Raw genomic sequence first — 25,549 nt, 5'->3', positions numbered from 1 at the left:
AGCTCTTTTGTGCTTGGTGGGGAGTTCCCTTTTGCTCCTGAGGGAGTTAGGGTCGGGCCTGGGTAGCTGTTGAGGACTGTGCAGTTCCCCAGGGATAGAGACATGGGAACAGGGCATTCTCCTCCTGACCCTGATCCCCTTTGGCTTTCTAGATCCCCGATGTCTGCTGACCAATGGCAAGCTTCCCCTCTGGGCTAAGCGGTTGGTAAGTGGGTTTGGCTTGGAAGGGCCACTGAGGACAGTGTCTGTTAGTGAGGGTGGGGCTGAGGTCCTCCCTTCCTTGGTGATGATTTCCTGGCACTTGGTACCCTCTGGGAGCGAGGGCTGAAGAGGGGAGGGCTTTTAAGGGGGTCCTGCTCGGTTATTTGGAGCTGCTCCCTCTCCCAGGATGCCAGATATTTGGTCCCGGAGAGCTGAGTCTCCTTGCAGGGTCACATGGGTAGCTACAGTTCCAGAACCTAACAGGAGGCCTGGAGCAGCATTGGTGCTTCGTAGGTGTCTGCAGGCTAACTGTCCTGGACGGGAGAAGGGTGGCTGCCGCTTGGCGGGCAGGGGCACAGCTGGCTCTTCTTTGTCTCTGTAGCTGGGGGATGAGGACGTGGATGGGGCCACGTTCCATACCAAGCGGAGCTACCAGCCCCACGGCCGCTGGGCTGAGCGGGCTGACAGGGAGCCCATCAAGACCATTCTGGATGCCCGGGACCTGAATTACTATTTCAGCCCTGTGAACCCCGATGTGCTGGAGGACTCTGGCCTGGAGAAGGTGGAGCCGCAGAGCCTGGCCCAGCTGCTCAATGAGGTCAGCACCCAGCTTTGGGTTTCCCAGGCTTTCCTTTGGTGGGGGCCAGGGTGGACGGTTCTAGGCTAACCCAGCTGGTTCATGGGCCGAAAGGCCTGACTGGGCCTGCTCTCGGACCACAAGCTTCTGTCCTTCAGACAGAGGGCCAAGAGGGTCCAAGCCAGACGGAAGGTGGTTTCCGGTGCCCTGACTTCCTCCAGTTGGATCTGGAGTCTTCCAAAGAGAATGACATCATCATTTACACCCTGGAGCCAGAGGCCCTTCCTAAGAAGAGGTGCACTTTTCTTCTGGCAGTAACTACTGCTTGTGCAGGAGGATCCTCTGGGGACTTGAGGGGCTGGGTCAGGCAGGCCCTGGGGCTGCTGGGCAAGAGGGAGGCTGGGAGGAGGATGGGGAGAGAGGGAGTCCCAATGTAAAAATCCCCCCACCTCCAGCCCTGCACTTACGAGTTGACAATTCACTTTTCTTAACCCTGGGAATTGAGTAATGCAGAGTTTGAGAAGTGCTGGGACTCCACGGGCGTCCCATAGGCTAGCAGCCTTTATTAGCGCCTTGTGGCCAGCCCAAGGAGGGGTTCCCTGGGAGCCAAAAGGAAAGCAGCCCCTTTGGGGGATTTGCCACGTCCCAGGCTCTATACTTGCAGTGGGGGCCCAGAGGAACAGTATTTGTTGTTGCTGAGGCAACTGGGGTTAAGTGACTTGCCCAGGGCCACAGAGCCAGGAAGTGTCAAGCGTCTGAGGCCACAGTTGAACTCGGGTCCTCCTGACTTCAGGGCTGGTGCTGTATCCACTGCGCCCCCTAGCTGCCCCAACAGTCTCTCTTCTTGAAGGCTTACCCTCATCTCGGGAGGCCTTCTAGAATCCATCTGGGGAGCTGGAGAGGTCTGTTGGGGAGCCCTCGGTGACAGCCTCTCCCTTGGATTTTCTCCCTGCCCCAAAGTGAGTACCACATGAAGGAAGTGGACATCCCCCCCTCTCAGCGGGGCAACGGGTATCTGCGAGTCGGCTCCGTTCTGAAGGGGGACCTGGACGGCCGTGTGCGGGAGCGGGAGCTGCAGCCTGAAGGTAGACACAGGGCGAAGGGGCTCCTGGGCGCTGGCACTGCCTTCCCCAGCGGGGAGCTTGTAGTGTGGGAGGGGGCCGCCTCTGCTGTTTGGGCTGGGGCTGAGCCTCTTCCTCCTAAGGCTACTCCTCCCCTAGTCAGCTTGCGGAGGTCTGGAGTTGGGTCTGCCCTTTGCCCCTGCTGTGGCCTTAGCTGTGTTTCCCCCCTGTACCTGGCACTGCCCTCGCACACAGCCCTGGGAGAGATCTCTGTCCAGAGCCTAGGGTCCTTCCCGTGAGGGCTTTCTCCCCTTCCCTCCTTCCTCGATGGCCGGACCGTGGCTCGGTCCCCAGTGAGAGTAGCCCCCCCGGGTCGTTCCCTCCAGGTGGGGACTCGCTGGAGTCCGAGGCTGAAACGGAAGTGGAGCCCGCCGACCTGGAAGGCAGCTTCAAAGCCATTCACTCCTCACCCCCCCAGCCCAAGGCCGAGAAGAGCCCTTTGGAGCCGATGCCCTTAGTCCCAGGTGAGTCCCGCTGTCCTCGGCCTGGGGGGAGGGGGGAGGGCAGTTCCTCTCCTGCAAGGCCTGGCTCTGCTTTCTTGTTCTGGGCTTCCTGGTGTGCTGGTCTCGGACGCAGAGAGCGCTTTGGAGGTGGAGCTCATCGGACCCGAGGGGCCCGTGCCCCCCAGCAGCTCTTTGCCACAGACCCCAGAGCAGGAGAAGTTTCTCAGGCACCACTTTGAAACCCTCACTGATGCCCATCCTGAAGGTAAGGCGCCTGGGCTGCTCAGGGCTGGCCGTCAGTGGCCTGCTCAACGCCGGGAGGATCAGGGCCGCCTCCCTCCAGGGGTGGGGACAGGATGGATCCCTTCTTTGTCTTGGGCCCCCTGAAGTTGGGGGAGGGAGAAGTCTCATCTGGCCCCCCGTGAGGGGGATGGCTGCCCCCGGCCCGTGCCGGCACGGGCCGGCATTTTGTGGGTACTGGCCAGTTGCTTACTGTCAGTCTCTTGTGGCCCTGTTCTGGGGGGATGCACTTTGCTCTGCTTCTCAGTTTCCCAAGCTCCAGTGGAGTGAAAGGCCTCTGAACACCAAAGACAGCTGGGCCTGTCACTGGGGGACAGGGGGAGGGGACCTGGATTTAACCTGCCCAGTGATGCTGCAGCACAGAAGCCTCTGAGGGTCTGTCTGGCCCCTCTCTGAAGGGGATGGGCTCCCTCCTTTTGCTGCAGGGAACTCCCAGGTGTGAGAGAGTCTTTCCACCAATCCAGACCAGCAGCTGCTCAGCAGCTTAATCACCATGGAGTCCATGGCCTGGTCCGGGGAGGGGGATTGCAAGCAATATAGCTTAAGGAAGTAAATAGTCAGAACAGAGAGAACTGAGTATGTGGTTCCCAGGTCAGGGGACAGCTATTGGAGCCCACAGGCCAGGGCTCGGACGTGCCCATCTGCAGAGACGAGCCTTTTCTCTCTAGGTTCATTTAGCTGCTGCTTTTGGGGGTCCCTCCCCCATTCCCTTCCAGTAGAGCTGGGCAGTCACTCAAGTTAAAAATGCTGTTTTTGCCCACCCAGAACTATTTAATGGTTCCCTGAAGGACATGGAGGCCCCTGAGGAAGACACAGAGTCTGAGAAACATTTCTTCCTCAACCCTCGCCTGAGCATTTCTGCCCAGTTTCTTTCTCGCTTCCAGAAAAACCCCAGGTAGGGAGAGGGCTTGGCCACGCCTCCCCACAGCTGCAGTCCCTGGGAGCCCACAGCCACAGAGCCCTGGCCAATCCCACCGGGATCCCCCATTCCCAGGGAGTGATGACCTTAGGGCCTGGCCCGTGGCCCCCAGACACAGACTATTCACCACCCCCCGACTCTTCCCCAAGAAGCCTCAGATAAACCCGGGCACTGTGGAAGGCCCTGGGTACCCACGTGGCCATTTCTGCTGAAGGCACCCCCCCCCATGCCCACACTGGGATGCCCCCAGCCCAGTCCATGCACTTCAAGAAGTGAGAAGAGCCCGATTTCCCTCTTCCTGGAGAATCCTCTCTGTGTCTGTGGCCCTGGTCTCCTTCCCCTCACGAGCAAAAGCCCCGTTGGTGCCCCCAGCTTGGTGGACCCGTGTGGGTACTGTGCCAAGCCCAGGCCCAGAGTTGTGTTTACCTGGAGCCTCTGCTGCAATACACAGGCCCTGCCAGGGTCGGGCCGTTTCCCATCCCCATCACACGAGGGTGGGGCCCGTGGCTCCCTCCCTGCCCCTGGTTCTGCCGGGGCTCATCCCACTCAATGCACCTGTTTCCCCTCCAGGTTTGCGCACACCTTCCCACCGACATTGCCCCTTCAGTTAGTGAAGCCGCTGGAGGCCGTGGCACTTGGCCGGGACAGGCCCGAGGCCCAGAGGACCTATGGGACCGCAGACGCCTCTGATGTGAGTGGGGCTGCCCCACCGGCCCAACGGGAATTCGGGGTGGGGAGGCGCGGGCGGGCGCGGCTCCCGAGCTCTCTTGGGTGACTGTGACGGGTTTGGCTTGAAGGAACTCCTTGGTGGGAAGGCGGCCAAGAGCATGGAGACCCCAGCGCCCGCGTCCTGGTGCCCACTGAGTAAGACTTCTGCCACTGTGCCCTCAGTGATCCTCCCTGCCCTGTTGTAAGGCCCTGTTCCCATTGGGCAAGGCCTTCCTGTGTGTCTCTCCTCACCCTCCCGGCACCTCAGGTCTACCTCCTTCTAGAAGGGCCCGTCCTGAGCATCGGTCTTCTGGGAACCCTCTGAACCGGGGCAGGGAGGGTGGTGATCCCACTGTGGCCGCAGAGTAGCTCCCTTGTAACTCCCAGACTCAAGCCCAGGGATGGCCGAAGAAGTCAAATGTCTTTGTTTTGCCCCTAGTCTCTGACGTCACTGGCATGGTGCCAGGCCCACCCCCCGAGGCTCTTGTGGGCCCCTCTCTGGAGGAAGAGAGGGCAAGGAAATCGAAGCAGTCGCCTCCACTCCCCTGCACTCTGGCCCGGGGTGGCCGAGAGCCCCGGGCCCGTTCCTACCTGGAGTCCACCACGAGCTCCCGAGCCAAGATGTCCCGAAGCGTATCTCTTGGAGAGAACCTCACCCCGGCCCTGATAGAACCCCCGCGACCCCTGTATGGCTTGAGGAGGCCTCTGTCCATGGGAGAACTCTCAACATTGGGGCAGGATGGTCAGCCGAGCCCGGCCAGAGAGCCGAGCGGCCCGGAGCGGGGCCCGGGCCCGCCCCTGTGGGGTAATCATGAAGCCCGAGCCAGCCTGAGACTGGACCTGCCCAATGTGTGTGACCCGCTCCGGATGCCTCCCCGCTCCCCACCCCCTGCTCCGGCTCCAGCCCCGAGGCCTCCAGAGGTAGGCCTGGGGAGAAGCTGGCTCAAGGGTTCCCTGGCCACCGTGGAGACCGCCCCAGCGGCGTTCCTGGCCAGTGACCCTCCCGAGATGAAGGCCATGGGCCTCTATGAGCCTGGCTTCCTCCAGAGGCTGTCGGGAGCTAAGCCGCCAGTTCAGGCCCTCCCCGAGGGCCCGGCAGCCATAGAATCTCTGGGGCCCAGGGGCAGCGCTTCTGAAACCCCCCTCTTGGAACCTCCCTCTGGTGAGTGTGACTGCCCCAAGGACTCGCCCCTCCCTCCCCCGGCCCAGACCCAGAGGACTGGACTGTGCCCATCCCACATTGCCACGAAGGGCAGGTCCTGGCACTGTCTGCCATCTCACAGTTGTTATCCATTCTGCCCCCTCTCTGCCCCCTCTCCAACCCCATCATGACCCCCACCCTTCGTCTCCGGCCCTGTGCCCTTAAATCTGTGCGGAAGATGGAAGGTTCAACACCCCCGGGGCTCCCAGCTTCCCCGGGCCCAGCTCGGCTGCCGGCCTCCTGGGCAGGACCCCCTTTGCTGACGGAACTTATCCTCTGTCAGTCCCCCAGCTCAGCATGAGGAATGTGGAGTGCGTCACCCAAAAGCTGCAGCGTAGCTTCCAGGAGGCCCTGGACCTTTACAAGATGGTAAGGGCTGGGGGTCAGCCTGGGGCTGCCGAGGGAAGCGGAGATCCTGGCCTCTGCTGGGAGAATGGGCCCCCCTCTCGCGTCCTCCTGTGCTTCTTCCGCCCCATCCTTTTCTCCAAGAACAGCTGGCTGGTCCCACCCCTGTCCCAAGCCTGGGCAAGCCTGCCTGCCTGCCTGGGCCTGGGCCAGAGGCCCCCAGCCAAGAGGCCTGGATTCCCGAGACCGCCGTCTCTTCCTGCTCTCTTCCCAGGTGGTTTCCAGCCCTCAGATGAGTGGGGAACAGCAGCAAGTTCGGGCAGAATTGTCATCTACCTTCCTGTGGATCCAGGGCCAGCTGGAGGCCATGACCTGGCTTGGGGGGGAGGAGGTGGCCCAACCCCCATCCCTGCCCTTGTCTCCAGCCCCTTCCCCAGCACAAGGTCTAGCTCTGGCCCCGGCCCCGACCCCGAGCTGGGCCCTTTCCCCTTCCCCTGCCACAAGCCCAGCCCCAGGCCTTCCGTCCCCTCTCCTGTGGTCCTTGCCCAGCTCAGAAGTCCGGGCCCTGTTGGAACACTACTCAGAGCTGTTGGTGCAGGCGGTCCGAAGAAAGGCGGGTGGCAGGGAGTTAAGGGCGGGCCAGGGGAGCAGGACCTGAGCCGCCTCTTAGCACCAGTACCCCTTCGGGGGGTCAAGAGCCATAACACTGACATGACAACCTCTTCCTTCTCTGCTCTGCTGCTTTTAAGAAAATGTCTATTTTTTGGAAAATAAACAACTTTGATGTGAGTGGCTCCTGGTGCCTCATCCCCAGCCCCTAGTCCCTCTCATCCTAGAGCAGCTCCTTTGGGCAGGGGGATCTTTCCACCAGGCCCTTTTCCTCTCTCCAGTCATGCCATAAAATCAAGATGCTTTAACAGAGGTCACCCGTTACTCCACCTTTTCCCTTCTGGCCCTACTGCCTGCCCATGAATCTTCTCTAAGATGCAGCCTTTTTTTCCTCCACTAATATTTTATTTTTTCTAATTACATATATAGTTTTCAACATTCACTTGAAGATTCTGAGTTCCAAATTTTTTTCTCCTCTTCCCTTTCAACATCCTCAAAAGAGCAAGTAATCTGATCTAGATTATACATGTGCAGTAATTTTCAACATATTTCTATATTATTTGTGTTGTGAGAGAAAAATCGGATAAAAAGGGAAAAAATACAAGAAAAAAATGGAAACGGTATCTTTCAATCCACATTTAGTCTCCCTGGTTCTTTCTATGGACCCAGGTAGCATTTTTCATCCCAAATCTATTGGAATTGTCTTGGATCACTGTGTTGCTGAGAAGCGCTAAGTCCATCCCAGTTGATCACATAATCTTGCTGTTGCCGTGTGTCATGATCTAGTTCTGTTCACTTCCCTCAGCAGCAGTTCCTGTAAGTCTCTCCAGGCATCTCTGAAATCTTCCTGCTGGTCGTTTCTTACATAACAATATTCCACAGCATTCATACACTATAACTTAGCCATTCTCCAGCTGATGGGCATCCGCTCAGTTCCCAGAGTTCCTTGCCACCACAAAGAGTCGCCACAAACATTTGTGCACACGTGGGTCCTGTTCCCTCCTCCATGATCTCCATGGATACAGGCCCAGTAGTGAGACTGCATCCAACCTTTTCTTGATTGTTGGGGGGTGGGGAGTGCTCGCCCTCAGCAAGGCGGTCCGTTCCACTGCGGAGCAGCCCAGCTGGCTAGGAAGTCCCTTGTATAACAGGCCCCAATATGGCAATGAAAGTCCACTGACCATCCATCGGTTCCAGTTCTCGGGCCCAAGCGCCTGCTTGCTGTGACCATATGTCTCCGTCTATGTCTCATGTCTTCTCTCTTCATCCTTCTGTGAGTGTGGTTCACCTTGGCCAACATCCCCTGCCCTAGATAGGAGACCCTGGAGCGGGAGGAGCCGCACTCGGCTGCTCCGTGCAGACTTGCTCTGTCGCCTTGTTGGTCCTTTTCCCAGGAAAGCTTTCTAGCTCCAAGTCCCCGTAGGCAGGACATTGAAGGAGAGCATGGGGTGTGGGCAGGAAGATCTGGGTTCCAATGACTCTTCAGCAGCTTAACCTGCTGTTAGGACCCCGGGGAAGCCCTGAGGCCAACCTGAGCCTGTTTCCCCACCTGTAGGAGAGGGGTGGAGGGAGTGCCCTCCTTCCAACTCCAGCCAAAGGCCTCTGGCTCCTCCGAACCACCCTTAAGGGGAATCGTGGGCCTTTTCCTTGTGGCTTGTTTCTGAGAAAGGCACTCGCTCTCTGAGTGCACTTCCTGGAAGCCTGATGGGGGGGTAAGGCCTCCAAGTGATTGTAGGGTTTTCTCCAAAAGTCAACCCCACCACCCAGGGCTAGAAAGTTGGCGCCCTTCACCCCCCACCCCCCACTTGGAGGCAGCTGCAGTGATTTGAATAACCTGTCTCCAGAGACAGCTTCCTCAGGGGCCGTTGGATGCTGTGCAGGGGGGCTGATTTGACTGTCAAACACCCCCACCCCCTCCCTGCCCCACCCTGAGCCATTGTCAATTTAGGGAGTGGGCAGTGTGACCCTCCAATGGGGTCGGCCTTCCCCACCTAACTCCTCCACCTACAGCTCGGCTCTCTTGCAGAGGCCTCTGGAAATGCCTCAGCTTCCCTCACTCCAGGGCCTAGCATCCATCCCTCCTGTGGTAGATTAGACTGTTTGTCCAGAGATTCGCAAATAGGCCGTTGGGCGGGAGGGAGGGGGCAGAGGTAACTGGAGCCCAAGCAGGGCCGTTGGCTGAGGCCCATCCCAGATTTGCATGGAGAGGATGAGGAGGTCTAGGCCCCATCCCCCCCTACCTCATCCACCGCTCCTAGAAACAGGTGGGTAGGATCACAGGAGGGGGCACAGTCACAGACTGCAGGCCGCCCGGCTTGGGCAGTGGCAACAAGGGCCCCCTGGTGTTCCCCACCTCTCGCAGGACATGCCTCGATCCTTCCTGGTGAGGAGCTGCCGGCCCCAGCCCCGAGACTGGGGCCACCTCGCCGACCAGCACCGGGGAGACGCCTACGTGCCAGGTAACGGCTGTCCCCAACGCCCAGGCAGGAGCCCCCGGGCCAAGGGGGGCAGGAGGTGATCAAGGGCAAGTGCTGCCGGGGACCTCCACAAACGGGCCAGACATCAGTGCCAGTGGGCACTAAGGGGGTGCCATCGTGGCCCCTATTTGGGAGGTGACTCGGTTTGCCAGGGGACAGCTGCAGGCCAGTGCTCTTCCCACTGAGCCAGCGGCTGCCAGGAGAGAAGCTCAAAAGGGGCATCCCCTCGCACTGTTAATACTGGGGCATGGGGCACAGTGCCAGGGATGCCCACGTGCCTCAGTGGCTCAGGACGGCCTTCTTTCAGACTGCAGCCTGGACAAAGGGTCGGTGGACCAAGGAGGCCCCAAGGCCGGGTCCGCAGGCAGAGACACCTCCCGAAGTGCCCCATCCTGCCCGCTGCCCAACAGCGGGGAGGCCCAAGCCCGGGTGAGAGCCCCCAGCAGTCTCTGGGGGTGGGGAGCCTGGCCCAGGCGGGGGGAAGGAGAGGTGCCCCCGGCTGAGCGGGGCCCCGGGGGGCTGAGCTGCCCCCTCTGCCCTAAGGCTTTCCCGCTTCAGCGCATGCTAACCCGCCACCTCAAATGTCACAACCCTGCCCGGCGCCATGTTTGCAGCTGCTGCACCAAAGGTTTCCACGATGCCTTTGACCTCAAGCGGCACATGAGGACGCACACAGGTGAGGGGGCGGGGGGCAGCCCCACGAGGTTGGGGGAGGGGGCCAGCCCGTCTGGAGCCCCACTCACAGCCTCTGCGGCGGCCCCCAGGAATCCGGCCCTTCCGCTGCCCGGCCTGCGGCAAAGCCTTCACGCAGCGGTGCTCCCTCGAGTCCCACCTAGGCAAGATCCACGGGCAGCCTCCCCGCTACGGCTACCGGGAGCGCCGGGAGAAGCTGCACGTGTGCGAGGACTGCGGCTACACCAGCGCCCGCCCCGAGGACTACGCCCAGCACCGGGCCCTCCACCCCGGCCTGGGCACCGGCTACCCCTGAGAAGGCCCCGCCCCCCGCCGCACAACCCCGCCCCCATAGAGCAGCCCGGATGCCAAAAAGCTAAAAATAAAACGCTTTTATTAGGAAGCCGCGTGCAGGAGAAGGCGGTGCGAGCCTGGGTCACTCGGTCCAGCGATGGCCGCAGTGGGGGGCGGTGCACACGTAATAGAGCCTCATGGCGTCCTGGGGGAGAGAAGGCAGGAGGGCGGTCAGGGGAGCGCCAACTCCCGAGGCCGCCCCGAAGGCTGGGGGAAGGGTCTCCTTACCTCCGCCCTCGCGCTGTGGGACTGGAAGAACACAGCTTCCTTGTGGCCGCACCTGCGGAAGGAGAAAGCCGTTAGGGAAAGCCCCGGCCCAGCCCCGGCCCGGCCCCGGCCCGGCCCGCCAGCCCCGGCTGCTCACTTCTGGCACGGGTGGTCCTCCGTCCTGGGCAGCGTGGGGTCTTGCGACACGTCTGCGATAATCTGGGTTAGCTCGCTGGGCAGAGGAGACACAAAGGATGCTGGGTGAACTGAGGCCCTCGGGGGTCTCCCCAGGGCTCCCCCTCCCCTCCCCTCCCCGGCCCCGGACTTACTCCACCTCGTGCGTGATCTTGTTCACGTAGATGCAGCTGTTGTCAGCCTCCTGCTGGTAGTCACAGTTGCGACACTGGGGGGAAAGGGGACACCTAAGTACCCCCTGTGGGGAGAGGGGACACCGATCACCCCCGCGGCGGGAGGGCGGGAGGTCCAGAGCACGACAGGAAACTTGCTCTGAGCCCCAAAGGTGCGGGTCCCCGGGGACCGCCCGGAACCCCCCGGAACCCCGCGGAGGTGCCCGGAGAGCAGCCCCGCTACCCCTCGCGGTGAAGCCCCCCCACCCTGAGTGCCCCCGGGCCGGGGGGTAGGGGCCGCCCTGAATCCAGTGCCGCGATCAAAGGCACACGTGCGTGGGGGAGTCGGGTAGGGGCAGAGTGGGGGCCCTGGCTCTCACCGCGTACAGAAGGATGCGATTCTCCTTGTCCTCCTTGGGATACAGCATGTTGTTGCTGGGGGTAGGAGATCGGAGGTCATAGTTCATTCCAGGCCTCGGCCTGTGGGTCCCCGTCTACCCAGACCGGCCCCCCGACGTCGGATCCCGTCCCCGCCCCAGCCCCAGGCCCAGCCCCAGGCCCAGCCTCAGAAGCTCACCACTCCTGGCAGAAGCGGATTCCTACAAAACCCGGCTCATAGGTCCCGTCGGGCTCCATGGTGAAGGCAAACCGTCTAGTGCCGGATCCTCAGTGCGCAGGCGCACTTAAAGGGTCGCGGGAAGGTCCGGAGGGAAACTCCGCCTTTCTCGGGGGCGGGGCCAGTGCTCACGTGGGAATGAGGGAAAGCGTCAGTTTCGAGCTGTCAAGAGATCTTGTCCCGCCTCTGTTTTACAGAGGGGGAAACTGAGGGCTCCCAGGTCCTCTCAGGACCCTTGACCGTGACCACCCATAGCACGGTACCGCGGAGTGGGAAGGAGTATCTCCATGGGGCCCCAGATGTACGGATGGGCTCCCGTTTGTCTCCCTTAATGGGGACCCGTGCTCTGCAGTGGGATCAGGCTGACCCTGTCTCTTGGGGGCCATGACCAGAGAAAGAAAGTGACCAGAGAAGTCACCTCCAGCCGTCTCGGCTCACAAACGCGACAACGGAGGCCTCCAGACGGACCCGCAGGACAGGACGTGGGTGCGGCCAACTGCCCCAAGTCTGGACGCTGAAGGGCGCTGCCCGCCCTTTCCCTCGGGGCGTGGCCAACCCAAGGAGACTCTTCCCGGACTGGAGGATGAATGGAAAGCGAACCGCTCTCCGCCACCTCCCCTCCGCCAGAGCGGAGCAGGCGGGCGCCGCGCATGCTTCCTGGGGCTCGGGGCAGGCTGGTGCCAGTCCCTCCCGTCGGCTTCAGCCCGCCGTGGCCCTCCCAGAATAGCGTGTTCTTACTGGGCTGCAGGGTTCCGCAGCTAGAGCAAAACGACAAGCGATAGGCTGATCCTCCACAGAGGACCCGGATGAGCTTCACCATCTGCGGAAGGAGGGCCACTCTGGAGAGGAGGTGGTCATTCGAGGACAGAGTCAAGTGCCGATTGGTCTGAGTTAAGACGTTCGAGGTGGCGATTGGCTGGCGGAGGGTGCAGGGGGCGGGGCGAAAGTTCCAGTAGCGGTGGCCGTGGCTGTAGCATTGGCGGCGGCGACTACGACGGCGGTTTCGGGCGGCCGGGCCTGAGGGGAGCGAGGAGGCGGCGGCCGGGAAGGAGCGCCCGCGGCCGGAAGCCCTCCGCAAACATGAATGTGGCCGGGGTATCGGCGCCCACGGTCACCGTGTTTATCAGCAGCTCCCTCAATAGCTTCCGCTCGGAGAAGCGGTACAACCGGGGCCTCACTCTGGCCGAGTTCAAGGTGCGGGCTCGGGGGAAGACGGGAGGGGCGGGGCCTGCTGTGAGGAAAGATCCCGGCTGGGGAGGGGGTGGGATGTGGGGAAGAGGTGATATCTCGGAGGGCGGGGCCCGGGAAAGGCGAGGGGACGGGGAGGGGGCGGGGCTTGACGACCGAAGTCCGGCGGGGAGTAGCGGTGGGGTACGGGATGAGATGGAGCTGAGCGACTAGAGTCACCCTGCTGCGGCTGGTGCTGGGGATTCAGAGCGCGGAAGGCAGCCTGTCCTCAAGGATGCTCCAGTCTAGTGGGGAGACAACCAATAGTTCAATAGGAAACATGTGAAGGCACCGAGATAAAGTGGGGGTGGGGTGGGACGGGCTTCTTGTAGAAGGGGGTAGATTTTAATGGGGCTTGAGGCCCGTGGTTAGAGCGCAGGGGGGAGAGCGGTCCGGGGGGAGGGGGGAGCCGCGGCCAGAGCCGAGAAAGGCGGGGCCTTGTTTCTGAAATAGCTTGGAGGCCAGAGCCGCAGGTCCGGGACTCGGGAAGGGAAGGAGGTGCAGGTTCTGAAGAACTGTGAATGGGAAATGACGTTTTGCCTTAGATTCCTCAGAGGGAACCTTGCAGTTCTTAGCGGGGGAGGGGAAGTGCTTGGGCTAAGTCACTTTAGTGGCTGCATGGAAGACATTGCAGGGGAAGAAACTCGAGGCAGGGAGATCCAGTCGGGTTCGGTGTCAGAGGAGAGAGAGGGGCCCGTGAGAGGCTGCGGAGGGGACATTGACAGGTCTCTACAACAGCTTGGATGGGGGGGGTTACATGGAGAAGTCCATCCTGTCTTAGGTCGGAAGCCTTGGGGGACTAGGAGCCATTTAGTTATTGTTATTGTTGTGGCTTTTTAAAATTTATTCAGTAGTTTTCTTTTTTCCCAGTTTCATGTAAAACTAATTTTTTATCTGCATTTTAAAAATTTTGAGTTCCAAATTCTTTTCCTCCCTTCCTCCCTCCCTCCCCACCAACCCTTATTGACAAGGCAATTTGATATGTGTATAGTCAGGTTAAAAAAAAAAATCTATATGTCCTGATGTGAGAAAAAATATAGACCGAAAGGAAAAAAAAATCTCAAGAAAAACAAAGTAAACTCATGCTTCATTCTGTATTCGGTTGCCATCAATTCTTTCTCTGGAAATGGTTAACATTTGGCCAGTCCTTCCCAGTTTTCTTATACCTTTGTATTGCTGAGAATCGTTGTTATTCATAGCTCATCATCTTACAATATTGCTCTCACTTTGTACACTTTGGACATTTCGCTTTGCACCAGCTCATGGAATGCTTTCCAGGGTTTGCTGAGCTCCTCCTGCACAATAGTATTTCAAGCATCACAACCTTAACTTGTTCAGCTAGTTTCAATTGATGGGCATCCTTTCAGTATCCATTTCTTTGCCATTGGAAAAGAACTGCTATGTTTTTGTGGATATAAATCTTTTTCCTTTTATTTTGATCTCTTTTGGGTTGCAGGTCTAGAATTGCTAGGTCATGGCATTATAGCCCTTTGGTCATAGTTCTGTATTGCCCTACAGAATGCTCCAATCAGTTCACAACTCCACCAACAGTGCATTAATTTCCCATTTTTCCTACTTCCCCTCCAACATTTGTTGTTTTCCTTCTCTGCCCTGTGAAATAGTCTAATTAGGTATAAGGTTGTATCTCAGAGTTTTAATTTTATTTTTCCAATCAAGAGGGAGTTAGAGCTACGAGAGGTTTTTGCCTTCTACAATAATAAGGAAGGTAGCAGCAGAGGAGAGTTTAGGGGGAAAGATAATTTTTGTACCTGTTGGGTTTCAGAGGTCAACTGGATAGTTGATTTGAGATGTCCAAAAGGCATTTGGGGATTTGACATTGGGTGTTAGCAGAGAGGTTAGGGTAGGAGAGGTAGGTCCTTTTAAGCATCATCCACATAGACATAGAAATGAAATCCCTGGAAACTGATGAGATCATCAAGTGAAGTAGTGTAGAGGGAGAAAGGAATAGGGCTCAGGATGAATCCCTCAGGGTTACTTCTGGTCAATGGGTATGATATGGGAGGCTCCAGTAAAGAGTTAGAAAACTCAGGGAAGGAGAAGGAAACCTGGAGAGAGTGGGAGAGGGCAAAAGGGAGAGGAAGGGGGAGAAAGACATGTCTTACAAACCTAGAGAGAAGAGACTATCAAGGCGGAGAGGGTAATTCACAGAGTCGGAGACTGCAGGGAACCCAAGGAGATTTCAAAAAGGCTGTTGGATTTAGCAACTAAGGTATCACTGCTCACTTTGGAAAGAGCAGTTTTCTGTGAAATAATATTAGAAGGCAGATTGCAGAGTTAAGAAGAAAATGAGAGGAAAAGAAGGAAAGTTTTTTTTTTTAATTTATTAGTTTTCAATATTAACTTTTATGATATTTCAATTTCCGTTTCTCTCTCCCTTCCTCATCCCTCTCCCAAGACCACAATCAATCTGATATAGGTTATACATGTTTAATCATATTAAACATATTTCTATATTAGTCATGTTCTTAAAGAAGAATCGGAACAAAAGAAAAAAACCATGAGAGAGAAAAAACAACAAAGTGAAAGTAGTATGCTTCGATCTGTATTCAGACTCCATAGTTCTTTCTCTGGATGTGAATAGCAGTTTCCATCATTAGTCTTTTGGAATTGTCATTGTATTTCTGGGAAGAACAAAGTCTGTCAAAATCGATTACCCATCCAGTTCTGCTGTTACTGTGTACAGTGTTCTCCTAGTTCTGCTCACTTGACTCAACATCAGTTCATGTAAGTCTTTCCAGGTTTTTCTGAAATCTGCCTGCTCATCATTTCTTATAAAACAGTAGTTTTCAGTTACAATCACATACTACAACTTATTTCGCCATTCCCCAATTGATGGGCATCTCCTCAATTTCCAATTCTTTGCCACTACAGAGAGAGTTGCTACAAACATTTTTGTATATATGGATCCCTTTCCATTATTTATGATCTCTTGGGAATACAGATCTAATAGTGGTATTGCTGAATCAAAGGGTGTGCTGTTTATTTGGACATAGTTCCAAATTGCTTTCCACAATGGTTGGATCAGTTCACAAGTCCACTAACAATGCATTAGTGTTCCAATTTTTCCATATCCTCTTGAACATTTATCATTTTCCTTTTCTATCATATTAGCCAATCTGGTAGGTATGAGGTATACCTCAGAATTGTTTTAATTTGCATTTCTCTAATCACTAGTGATTTAGAGTATTTTTTCATATGATTGCTTTAATTTCTTCACCTGAAAACTACCTATTCATATTCTTTATCAATTGGGGAATGATATGTCTTTAAAAATCTAACTCATTTTTCTATATATTTTAGAAATGAAGTCTTTTCCAAACTGTTTCTCAGCTTGATGCTTTCCCTCTAATCTTGGTTACATTGGCTTTATTTGTGCAAAAAGTTTTACATTTTTAATGTTGTTAGGATTTTTATAAGGTGTTAGGTCACTGGAATGAATAGAAACAATTGATTTGATCCTACAGGGAGATGTTATAGGCCAGAACTTGAAACAAGGTACTGAGTGGAATTGAAGAGACGATGATTAAATCTAATTTAGCATTGATTTCATCCTACAACAAATAATGGTTTCCTAGTGATGAAATGATTGGTGTATACTCATTGTGCACCATATAAGCAAGAAACTCTCAGGGACAAGCAGACAGGAACACACAATCACAGTCTTGTGTTATTTTTTTTTCAGCTCTAAAAATCGTTTTTGGCAGTTTTATTGATATGGCACTGAATAAGTAGTAGGTAGATTTGTCATTTTTATATTAACTTGTTCTACCTATGAGCAAGTAATATTTTTCTAGTTATTTAGAAGTCACTTTGTGAAAAATATTTTGTAATTATGTTCATAGAGAATTCTTGGGTTTGTCTTGGCAAGTAGACTCCCAAATATTTTATATTGTCTACAGTTACTAATTAATTGTTCGTCTCTTTCTCTATTTTATTCATGTGATCATTTAGAAGAATAAAATTTTCCCTAAGGTCTGCTTTGGCTGCATCCTGTGAATTTTGGTATGTTGTCATCTTCTTGTTCTTGAGAATGAAATTTTTGATTATTTCCATGATTTGCTTTTTGAGCCACTCATTCTCTAGGATTAGATTGTTTAGTTTCCAATTAGTTTTTAGTCTATTTTTCCATGGCCCTTTATTGCATGTAATTTTTATTGCATCATGATCTAAAAAGGATGCAGTTAATATTTCTGTCTTTCAATCTTTGATTGTGAGATTTTCAAACCCTAATTTTTGGTCAGTTTTTGTGAAGGTGGGAAAAAAAATATATATATATGTAAACACCATTCAATTTTCTTCAGAGGTTTTCCATATATATTTTTTCTAAAATTCTATCATCTCCTTAACTTTCTTTTGTTGTTGTGGCTAGATTTATCTAATGTTGAGAGGTAGAGGTTAAGATCTCCCAATAGTATAGTTTTGCTGTCCCTTTTTGTAAGTCACTTAACTTCTCTTAGAATTCAGACACTTAACACATCTATGTTTAGTTTTGATATTACTTCATTGTCTATGGTACTTTTTAGCAAAATGTATTTTCCTTATGAGATCTATTTTTGCTTTTGCTTAAGTGAAATCAGGATTGCTACTTTAGATTTTTTTACTTCAGCTAAAGCATAATATATTCTGTTCCATTCTTTTGCCTTTACTTTGTAGCTCTGCTTCAAATATGTTTCTTGTAAACAACTTCTGGTAGGATTATTGTTAGGATTACTAGGTGAGAACTCAGGTTGTCTGGACAATTACTAGGTGAGAACTCAGGTTGTCTGGACAATTACTAGGTGAGAACTCAGGTTGTCTGGACAATTACTAGGTGAGAACTCAGGTTGTCTGGACAATTACTAGGTGAGAACTCAGGTTGTCTGGACAATTACTAGGTGAGAACTCAGGTTGTCTGGACAATTACTAGGTGAAAACTCAGGTTGTCTGGACAATTACTAGGTGAGAACTCAGGTTGTCTGGACAATTACTAGGTGAGAACTCAGGTTGTCTGGACAATTACAAGGTGAGAACTCAGGTTGACTTGACAGTTCTCTGGCTCAGACCTGTAAAGGGAGTTTACACCTTAGGGGAAGGACAAGGGCTGGACAACAGCACTCCAGGAGGAAAAAAAGTCTCTGCATTACATCAGGCCTGACGGGGCTCTCTGCAGGAAGGGAAGTCACTTCTATGGACAAGAGTTAACAGCAACTGTCTGGAGACAACAGTTCACTACAGGAAGAAGAATCTGTCCAAGAGATTTGAGTTGACACAGCAGATCTCTTCCCAGAGAGCGATCCGGCAGCTTCTGGAGACGACAGCTCGCCACAGATTATGATTTTTATTCCACACTCTTTATCTACTTCCGTTTTTTGGGAGAGTTTATTTCATTCACTTTTTTTTTTTTCTTTTTTTTTGAGGCTGGGGTTAAGTGACTTTCCCAGGGTCACACAGCTCGGAAGTGTTAAATGTCTGAGACCAGATTTGAACTCTGGTCCTCCTGAATTCAAGGCTAGTGCTCTATCCACTGTGCTACCTAGCTGCCCCATCATTCACTTTCACATTTATTTTTACCAGCTGTGTATTTCCCTCCATCCTTTCTCTCACTTGTACTTCTTTCTCTCTTTTTTTTATGATATTTTATTTGTTTTAAATTTTTTATTTTCCTCAGTTAGATGTAAAAACAACTTTTTTTGGTTATATGTGTACATTAATTTTAAAAACATTTCTTTATGCATCATGTTGGGAGAAAAAAAATCATAAAAAGGGGAAAAGAAAAAGAAAAAAAAGTGAACATAGCATTTGTTAATTTATATCAATTTCCAGAGTTTTCTCTGGATGCAGATAGCATTTTCCATCCAAAGTTTATTGGTTCACTGAACTACTGAGAAGAACTATGTTTGTAATTGATCATCACATAATCTTGCTGTTCCTGTGTACAATGTTTTACCGGTTCTGCTTGTTTTGCTCAGCATCTGTTAGTGTAAATCTTTCCAGGTCTTTCTAAAAATCAGCCTATTTGTCATTTTTAAAAGAACAATAATATTTCATTATTTTCATGCACCATGACTTATTTAGCCATTCCCAATTGATAGGCATCTATTTATTTTCCAATTCTTAGCCACCACAAAAAGAGCTGCTACATTTTTGTACATGTGGGTCCTTTTTCCTCTTTCGTGATTTTTTTTTTTTTTTTGGAATGTAGACCCAATAATGACACTGCTAGACCAAAGAGTGTGCCCAATTTTATAGCCCTTCAGGCATAGTTCCAAATTGCTCTCCAAAATGGTTGAAATCATTTCACAACTTTATCAATTATGCATTAGTGTCCCAATTTTCCCACATCTCCTCCAGCATTTAACATCTTTTCCTGTCTTCTTAGCCAATATGAGAGGTGTGAGATAGTATCTCAGAGTTGTTTTAATTTGAATTTCTCTAAATCAATATTAATTTAGAAAACTTTTTCATATGACTAAATAGATGGTTTTAATTTCTTCATCTGAAAATTGTTCATATACTTTGACCATTTATCAATTGGAGAATGACTTGTATTCTTATAAATTTTAGAAGCAAGGCCTTTATCAGAAAAACTTATTGTAAATTTTTTCCCCCAGCTTTCTGCTTCCCTTCTTGGCTGCATTGGTTTTGTTTGTGCAAAATCTTTTTTAGTTTAACATAATCAAACTTGCTCTCCTAATTGGCTTATAGTATCACTCTTTACACCTAAATCATGTGGCCATTTTAATCTTACTTTGGTATGGGGTGTGAAGCGTATGTTCATACCAAGTTTCTGACATTATTTTCTAGTTTTCCCAGCAATTTTTGTGAAATAGTGACTGGTTTTACATCTTCTTTAAGAATTTGAATGCTGTAGCAGTGCACATTCATTTCATGTTGGTACCACTGCATTGTCTGTGGTACCCTTTAACAAGATGTAGTTTCCTGCCTTATCTCTTTCAATTATTTCTTCTTTTATCTTAGATCAGAATTGCTATCCCTGCTTTTTTTTTTTTTTTTTTTTGCTTCTGCTGAAGTTTAATACATTCTGTTCCAGAGTTTTATCCCTATTCTGTATGTATAGCTCTGTTTCAAACGTGTTTCTTGTAGATGCATGTTGTAAGATTCTGTTTTTTAATCCATTTCCATTTTGTGGAAGAGTTCATACTATTCACATTCACAGTTGTGATTCCCAGCTGTGTATTTCCCTGCATCCTATTTTCTACTCTGTATATACTTTTTTCCTCTTTCTACCTTGTTCCTTTTGTTTCTGAGCCAACCCCCCTCCCCCCCACACACACCTGCTCTCTCTCTCTATCACCCCTCCTCTCTTCACTTATTCCTTTCTCCTACTTTTTCTGCCCTCCCTTCTTTCCCCTTTCTCCTCCTACTTAATATAAATTTCTATACTCAACTGCGTGAATGTCATTTCCTCTTTGAGGCAAAACTGTTGAGATTAAGCCCATCCTCCTCCCTTTTTTCCCTCTATTGTAATAGATCTTTTGTGCCTCTTGTGATTTAATTTATTCCTACATTGCCTGATAACAATTCTTTTTCTACCCCTTAATGTCTTTTTCTTTGACATCATCACATCCGAATCAATTTCTACTCACACACTATGTATGTTCCTGCTATAACTGCCTTAATAAAAGGTACAGCTCTCAAGAGTTACAAGCATCATTTTTTCCTTGTAGGGGTGTAAACAGTTTAACCTTTAAATAACATGTTTGTTTTTTTCTTTCATGTTTACTTTTTTTATGCTTTTCTTGAATCTTATTATTTGAAAATCAAATTTTCTATTTAGTTGTAGTCTTTTAATCAGAAATTGTTGGAAGTTCCCTATTTTATTGAATGTCCATCTTTTCCCCTGAAAGATAATTTCTTGGTTGTAATACAAATTTTTTTTGCTTTGCAAAGTATTATATTCCAGACCCTCTGACCCTTTAATGTAGGGTAAATCCTGAGTACTCTTGATTGTAGTTCCTTGATATTTGAATCATTTTTTTCAGGCACTTTTTGTCCTTCCTTTTCCAAGCTGTTAACTTTCTCTTGCATATCTCTTTTTTCTTTTCCAGTTTTTTCTTCTAACTTTCATTTGACTTTTAGATTTCTTTTTGTGCTTGAGACCAATTCATATCCCTGTTGTGGCCGGCTTTTAGGAGCTCTTGGCATATGAACCCTTTGATCTCAGTGGTGAAATGAATAAGGCAGGAGATTCATAGAATGTGAAAAGAGCTCCAGTTTATTATGTTGCACAGCCTTGGTGATGTACATTTTTGCAAGAGTGGTCAGCACAAGGACAGTAGGTGATCCCCAATCACCATTCAGAAAAGCAGCTGATAGGCATTGCATATGCATGGTATCTGCTAATGGAAGGAGAGTGGATCCAGCAATTCAGCAGCTCGCTCCCAGGCAGAGGCCCTGTTCAGGCATCCCGGCTCATGTAGCCTCTGGCTGTGACCCTCAGCTTACACTCATTCCCATGATCACAAATCATTGCTCCTTGCTTGCTCAACAAGGGCGTTTCTCTGCAACGTGGCAGAAAACTTATTGTGCATCAAGGGTCCAGGTGGCCTCGGTAATCCCCCTCAGCAGAATCCCGTATTCTTGCACCCCTTGCCAAAAACCCTTTGAGGTTTTACCCAAAGACACTTTTGTCGTTTTCTGAGTTGGTGTTTTGATCTTCTCTATCATTATAGTAGCTTTCTATGGCAGAGCTTCTTTTTAGTTATATTTTGGGGAGAGGGAGTGCTATTTCATGGCTTTTACGATTGACCTCTACTCTCCAGGGCATTCTGTCCTATGCTTCTTATGTAGGGTCACTAGCTCTGAGAGCTGGGGCCTACAAAGCTGGTTGATACAGCACTGGTGTAGCCTGACCTAGTGATGCCCATTGTTGCTTGGTTTCCAGGGCTGGCAATACACTTTCTGCACCAGGGTTGGAGGTTCTACCACTGGTCTGTTGTGTTTTCTCCTTTTGAGCCAGGATTGAGGGATCTCAGTTGCTGATTGGTGTGCTGTGGCTAAGAGCATCCCTCTGGACACTTTCTGGCCTGGACTGCAGTCTCCCTTTACCCAAGTGACATTGACCTTTGCTGAAGTCTTTCCAACTATCTTTTTTTTTTTTTTTTTTATTAAACATTTTAATAGATTTTTATTTTGAAAATACATGCAAAGATGGTTTTCCACAGTCATCCTTATAAAATCTTGTGTTCCAAATTTTTCTTCTCCCCTTTCCCTCACCCTTCTACCCTAGACAATAAGTAATCCAATATAGATTAGAGGTTTGCAATTCTTCTAAACATATTTCCACATTTATCTCATTATACAAGAAAAATCAGATCAAAAAGGAAAGCAAAATGAGAAAAGAAAAAAAAAAAAAAACAAAGCAAACAACAACTAAAAAGGTGAAAATAATATGTTGTGATCTGCATTCAGTCTCCAGTTTTCTTTTTGGGTGCAGGTGGCTCTCCATCACAGATCTATTGGAATTGGCCTGAATCACCTTGTTGTCTTCCAAGCTATCTTAAGCTGGAAAATCGTTTCATTCCATGTCTGTTCTATGACACCACAATCTCTATTCAGAGGCTTGATTTAAAGTGGTTTCTGAGGGAAACTGGAGATCTCAGGCAACTTCCTGGCTTCTCTTAGTCATCTTAGCTCCACTCCTCAAGTGAAGGCATTTATTATAGATACCTTCTCAAATTTAGCTCCCAAAGGGAAGAGAGGTATGGGAAAATAGCTAATGGGAATGTAAAAACCAAGGGAGGGTTTTTTGAGGATGGTGGAAACCTAAGCATGTTTGTAGGGAATTAGCCAGAGAACAAGAAAAAGCTGAAACCAAGTGAGAGTAGGAATGGGAGAAGTGGGACCAACTGCTAGAGATGATGAGTTACAATGGAATTGCTTCTTTTTGGCAAGGGGTGAGCTTTTGTGAGGAGGAAGGCCACCTTGTTATGTGAGACAGATAAAGGAGAACTAACAGTGATGGGAGATGAGGAGGATCAAGCTCAAGGTGACCAGCTTTAGTTATTCTATAAAATAGGAAGCAGACATTCTCTTGGCTGAGAGAATGAGGGCAGAGTTCTGGGGAGGGCTGAAGAGGTGTGGAGTGAATGGGAAAATGGAATTGCAGCAGTGTGGACTCAGTTGAGATTCTATAACAGAAATATGTAGCCACAAGGAATCCAGAGTGACAGCAGTGAGTGGAGGGAATGATCCAAGGTGCAGGTTGGTCAGGGGAGGGTCTTCATTAGGATAAGGAGGTGAGGGACTGAGGACAAGAGGACAATAGAGAGCCAGAGTCGTTCACCAAATTCAAGAGGTCATAATAAAAATAGGTTGGCCTGGGAGAGAACTTGGGGCTGGAAGGATGCAGGGCTTGTAGTTGCAAGGCAGTGGGAATGGCTTGTGAGTGGTGGATCCATCTCTGTGGGTGGCTAAGGTGGGAAGGGATCATGGGAAAGCACCTGAGACAGCCACTGACCCTTCTTGACAAAAGTGGAGAGAGGTCAAGAGGAATGAGAACTGAGAAAAGGAGATTTGCAGTAAAGAAGTCACTGATGACTTTGGAGAGAGAAATTTTGGTTGGATGATGAAATTTATAGAACCAAGTGGGAAGAGAAGAGATGGAGGCCGTTTTACTCCAAGAGTCAGGCCACAAAGCCGAGGGCCAGACATACATACGTAGGGGAATGGAGGATCAGGTCAGAGAATTTTAAGGATGAGGGAGATAGGGTCATGTTTGTAGGCAGTGAGGAAGGATCAATACAAAGGTCAGGACTGAAGATTAGAGAGAGTCTGGATCAAAGAAGAGGCAGGAGAAAGTGCAATGGCTCCCTATTACCTCCAGATCCAATAAAGGGTGTCCCAAAGACTTAGGACAATTTTAAACTTTAATAATTTTAAATTGCCCTAAAAAGTGAAAATACGATGTAATGGTGTCAGAGACACCCTGTATTAAAACCCTTTTTGTTTTTCATTTAAAGTCCTTCAGAGGCTGGCCCCCTTCCGCCTTTCTAGTTTTTTCACACCTCACTCTGGGATCTAGTGACACTGGGCTCTGCTGTTTCTGGAGTAAGGCCTTCTATCTCCAGCCTCCAGGCATTTCCCCTGGCTGTTCCCCCTCCTCATCTCTGTTTCTAGGCTTCCTTGGGTCCCTCCCACAGGAAGGCTTTTCCAAGCCCACTGAATTCTGGTGCTTCCCCTGGGTTCAACTCCATTTGATCAAACCCATGTTTTATCTGTAGGTGGTTCTTGCAGGCCCCCTCCCCCTGCCATTAGTTCTGTGCCCAGCCTGTTGTGAGTGCCTAATACATACATAGTGACTGGTCTTGGGATGGGGTGGAAGAAGGCCTGAGTGGTACAGGAGGGGGAAGCTGGTAGGCCAGAGCCAGGGGGCTTGAGGCGCTGAGGGAGGGGAGGTTTAGCTAGAGAGAGAGAATGGGGGAGGATGAGGCCAAAAAGGAGGATTCTGGGTCCTCGGCTTGGGGACCTAGGGAAGAAGCAGCGGGGAAGGTCCCATGCTTCTGGGAGACAGGGAAGGCACAAGGCCTGTGCCACGCCCCCACTCTCTTGTAACCCAGCTGCTTCAGCTGGGCGGGGTGCAGTCAGAGGGCCGCATGGTGGAGTCAGCAGCTTCCAAGACAGCCCCGACTCACTGAGTCCCTGTCCCCCAGTGCAAACTGGAGCTGGTCGTGGGGAGCCCGGCCTCCTGCATGGACTTGGAGCTCTACACTGCCGATGACCGCTTCTGCATGAAACTCGACCAGGACGATGCGCTCTTGGGCTCCTACCCAGTGGATGATGGCTGCAGGATCCACGTGAGAGACCTCCCCTGCCCTGTCCCTCTGCCCGCGCTGGGGCCCTCCCTGTGCAGCTCTGCCATGCTTCCTGTGGAGGCACCCTACCCCAAGATCCTGGGCTGAAGGAGGCCATGGTTCCCCCCCCAGTACAGAAGGACTGGGGAGGGGCAGACCTTGAGCTCAGTCACTGTGTCCCCACAGGTTATCGACCGCAGCGGGGCTCGTCTGGGCGAGTATGAGGACCTGTCCCAGGTGGAGAAGTTTGAGCTCTCCCAGTCAGCCTATGAAAGCAGAACGGGTACAGCAGCAGGAGGGAGGGGGGACGGGGAGAGGTGGGAGAAATGGAGGGAGGCAGGGGGAGTGAGTGTGGGGCAGTGACCCCCTTGACCCCTGGCCTCCAGACTCCGTACGCTCCTTCCTGAAGCGCAGCAAGATGGGCAAATTCAATGAGGAGGAGCAGAAGCGGCGGGAGGCCGAGGCGGCCCAGCGCCTGGCCGAGGAGGAGGCCCAGGCCCAGGCCATCCCGGTGGGGAGCCGCTGCCAAGTGCAGGCGTCCGGCCAGCCCACCAAGCGGGGCACCGTCATGTATGTGGGTGAGTGCCCTGAGGGCCGGGGGAGGGGTTGCTGGGAGAGGTGGGACCCTCCACCATGAGTCAGCCCCGAGCTCAGCCAGCTCCTCACTGGGCACTGCTGCTCTGGGCAGGACTCACGGATTTCAAGCCTGGCTACTGGGTTGGTGTGCGTTACGATGAGCCGCTGGGGAAACATGACGGCAGGTGAGTCGAGAGTCCCTGGGGGCCCAGCTCTTGGGGGAGGAGGGTGTGTGTGCGCGTGCGCTTGAAGCCTCCAATACTCTTTGTTGTCTGCAGTGTGAATGGCAAACGATACTTTGAGTGCCAGGACAAGTATGGTGCCTTTGTCAAGCCACACACGGTGACCGTTGGGGACTTCCCAGAGGAGGATTACGGACTGGACGATGATGAGATGTGACCCCCCTGGTGGGGGTGGGGGGTTAAACACTACTGGGGGGGGTCGTCCCCTTGGATGCAGCCTCCCTTCTTTCCCCACCCTCTAGCCTGGGACACCCCCCCCTTTTTCCATGTCTGTGGTGTATTCCCTCTTCCCTTCCCTATCTTGAGTTGTATTTTTTATCTTATTTTCCCTTTGGCTCTTGTGAGTTTGTGAGACAAGTGAATTAAATGCCGCTGATTCCCTTGGAGGGAGAGGGTCTCTCAGTGCTCTATACAGATAGTGGGCGGTCCAGGAGCACAGCATGGGGTGCGTGGGTTCTGAAGGAGCAGCGGGGAGCCTGATGAGGAAGTCAGCCTTCCCTCGTGTTCCCAGAAGTGGCCTGGGCCCTGAGGGACAAGGATGCGCTTATGCCGGTGCCTTCTGAACTGCCTTCTGGGGGCTTGCTTGGAAAGTAT

At 51.8% G+C, this 25,549-nt stretch overlaps 3 protein-coding genes across 8 annotated transcripts in view; 2 read left to right on the top strand and 1 right to left on the bottom strand.

Annotated features, from left to right (window-relative positions):
* WDR62 (WD repeat domain 62) overlaps positions 1–9,989 on the top strand; it is a 32,078-nt gene extending 22,089 nt beyond the window's left edge. Inside the window, exons 21-36 of one of the 5 annotated variants that reach the window (XM_074306671.1) lie at positions 153–205; positions 584–799; positions 937–1,073; positions 1,739–1,863; positions 2,226–2,363; positions 2,476–2,607; positions 3,408–3,537; positions 4,132–4,252; positions 4,359–4,425; positions 4,709–5,431; positions 5,754–5,839; positions 6,090–6,206; positions 8,787–8,883; positions 9,209–9,330; positions 9,516–9,577; positions 9,666–9,989. In XM_074306671.1, coding sequence (XP_074162772.1) covers positions 153–205; positions 584–799; positions 937–1,073; positions 1,739–1,863; positions 2,226–2,363; positions 2,476–2,607; positions 3,408–3,537; positions 4,132–4,252; positions 4,359–4,425; positions 4,709–5,431; positions 5,754–5,839; positions 6,090–6,206; positions 8,787–8,883; positions 9,209–9,330; positions 9,516–9,548 — 2,297 coding nt within the window. In that variant the 3' untranslated portion in view covers positions 9,549–9,577; positions 9,666–9,989. Of the gene's footprint in view, positions 1–152; positions 206–583; positions 800–936; positions 1,074–1,738; positions 1,864–2,225; positions 2,364–2,475; positions 2,608–3,407; positions 3,538–4,131; positions 4,253–4,358; positions 4,426–4,708; positions 5,432–5,753; positions 5,840–6,089; positions 6,207–8,786; positions 8,884–9,208; positions 9,578–9,665 lie in introns of all 5 variants that reach the window. The other 4 variants (XM_074306669.1, XM_074306668.1, XM_074306672.1 and 1 more) reach the window with 4 other exon arrangements.
* Positions 9,951–11,243, bottom strand: POLR2I (RNA polymerase II subunit I). The gene is made up of 6 exons (XM_074306675.1): positions 11,059–11,243; positions 10,862–10,916; positions 10,464–10,537; positions 10,292–10,366; positions 10,156–10,207; positions 9,951–10,072 (listed from the first exon to the last, which is right to left on the bottom strand). Exons 1-6 carry the CDS (start codon positions 11,115–11,117, stop codon positions 10,010–10,012), a joined length of 378 nt encoding a protein of 125 aa, XP_074162776.1. The 5' UTR covers positions 11,118–11,243; the 3' UTR covers positions 9,951–10,009.
* Positions 11,238–25,341, top strand: TBCB (tubulin folding cofactor B). 2 transcript variants are annotated; one of them, XM_074306673.1, is made up of 6 exons: positions 11,238–12,291; positions 23,997–24,140; positions 24,324–24,420; positions 24,524–24,715; positions 24,826–24,898; positions 24,992–25,341. In XM_074306673.1, the coding sequence occupies exons 1-6, from the start codon at positions 12,178–12,180 to the stop codon at positions 25,110–25,112; spliced, it is 741 nt and encodes a 246-aa protein (XP_074162774.1). In that variant the 5' UTR covers positions 11,238–12,177; the 3' UTR covers positions 25,113–25,341. The 2 variants fall into 2 exon arrangements, with proteins under 2 accessions (XP_074162774.1, XP_074162775.1); XM_074306674.1 differs by having other exon boundaries at positions 11,251–12,291; positions 24,552–24,715.
* Positions 25,342–25,549: the final 208 nt, after the last annotated feature.

Source organism: Sminthopsis crassicaudata, chromosome 3 (assembly GCF_048593235.1).
Source record: "Sminthopsis crassicaudata isolate SCR6 chromosome 3, ASM4859323v1, whole genome shotgun sequence".
Classification (NCBI taxonomy): domain Eukaryota; kingdom Metazoa; phylum Chordata; class Mammalia; order Dasyuromorphia; family Dasyuridae; genus Sminthopsis; species Sminthopsis crassicaudata.
The sequence above is the reverse complement of the archived record's forward strand: the minus strand, read 5'-3'. Positions and strand labels throughout refer to the sequence as shown.

Bases quoted from the DNA above. Each gene is read 5' to 3' on its own strand.
- TBCB (XM_074306673.1), top strand. From the start codon at position 12,178: ATGAATGTGGCCGGGGTATCGGCGCCCACGGTCACCGTGTTTATCAGC. The intron at 24,141-24,323 runs GTGAGAGACCTC...GTGTCCCCACAG, and splicing joins ATGATGGCTGCAGGATCCAC to GTTATCGACCGCAGCGGGGC. The intron at 24,421-24,523 runs GTACAGCAGCAG...CCTGGCCTCCAG, and splicing joins AGCCTATGAAAGCAGAACGG to ACTCCGTACGCTCCTTCCTG.
- POLR2I (XM_074306675.1), bottom strand. From the start codon at position 11,117: ATGGAGCCCGACGGGACCTATGAGCCGGGTTTTGTAGGAATCCGCTTC. The intron at 10,538-10,861 runs GTGAGAGCCAGG...CTTTCCCCCCAG, and splicing joins ATCGCATCCTTCTGTACGCG to TGTCGCAACTGTGACTACCA. The intron at 10,208-10,291 runs GTGAGCAGCCGG...CTCCTTCCGCAG, and splicing joins GAGGACCACCCGTGCCAGAA to GTGCGGCCACAAGGAAGCTG.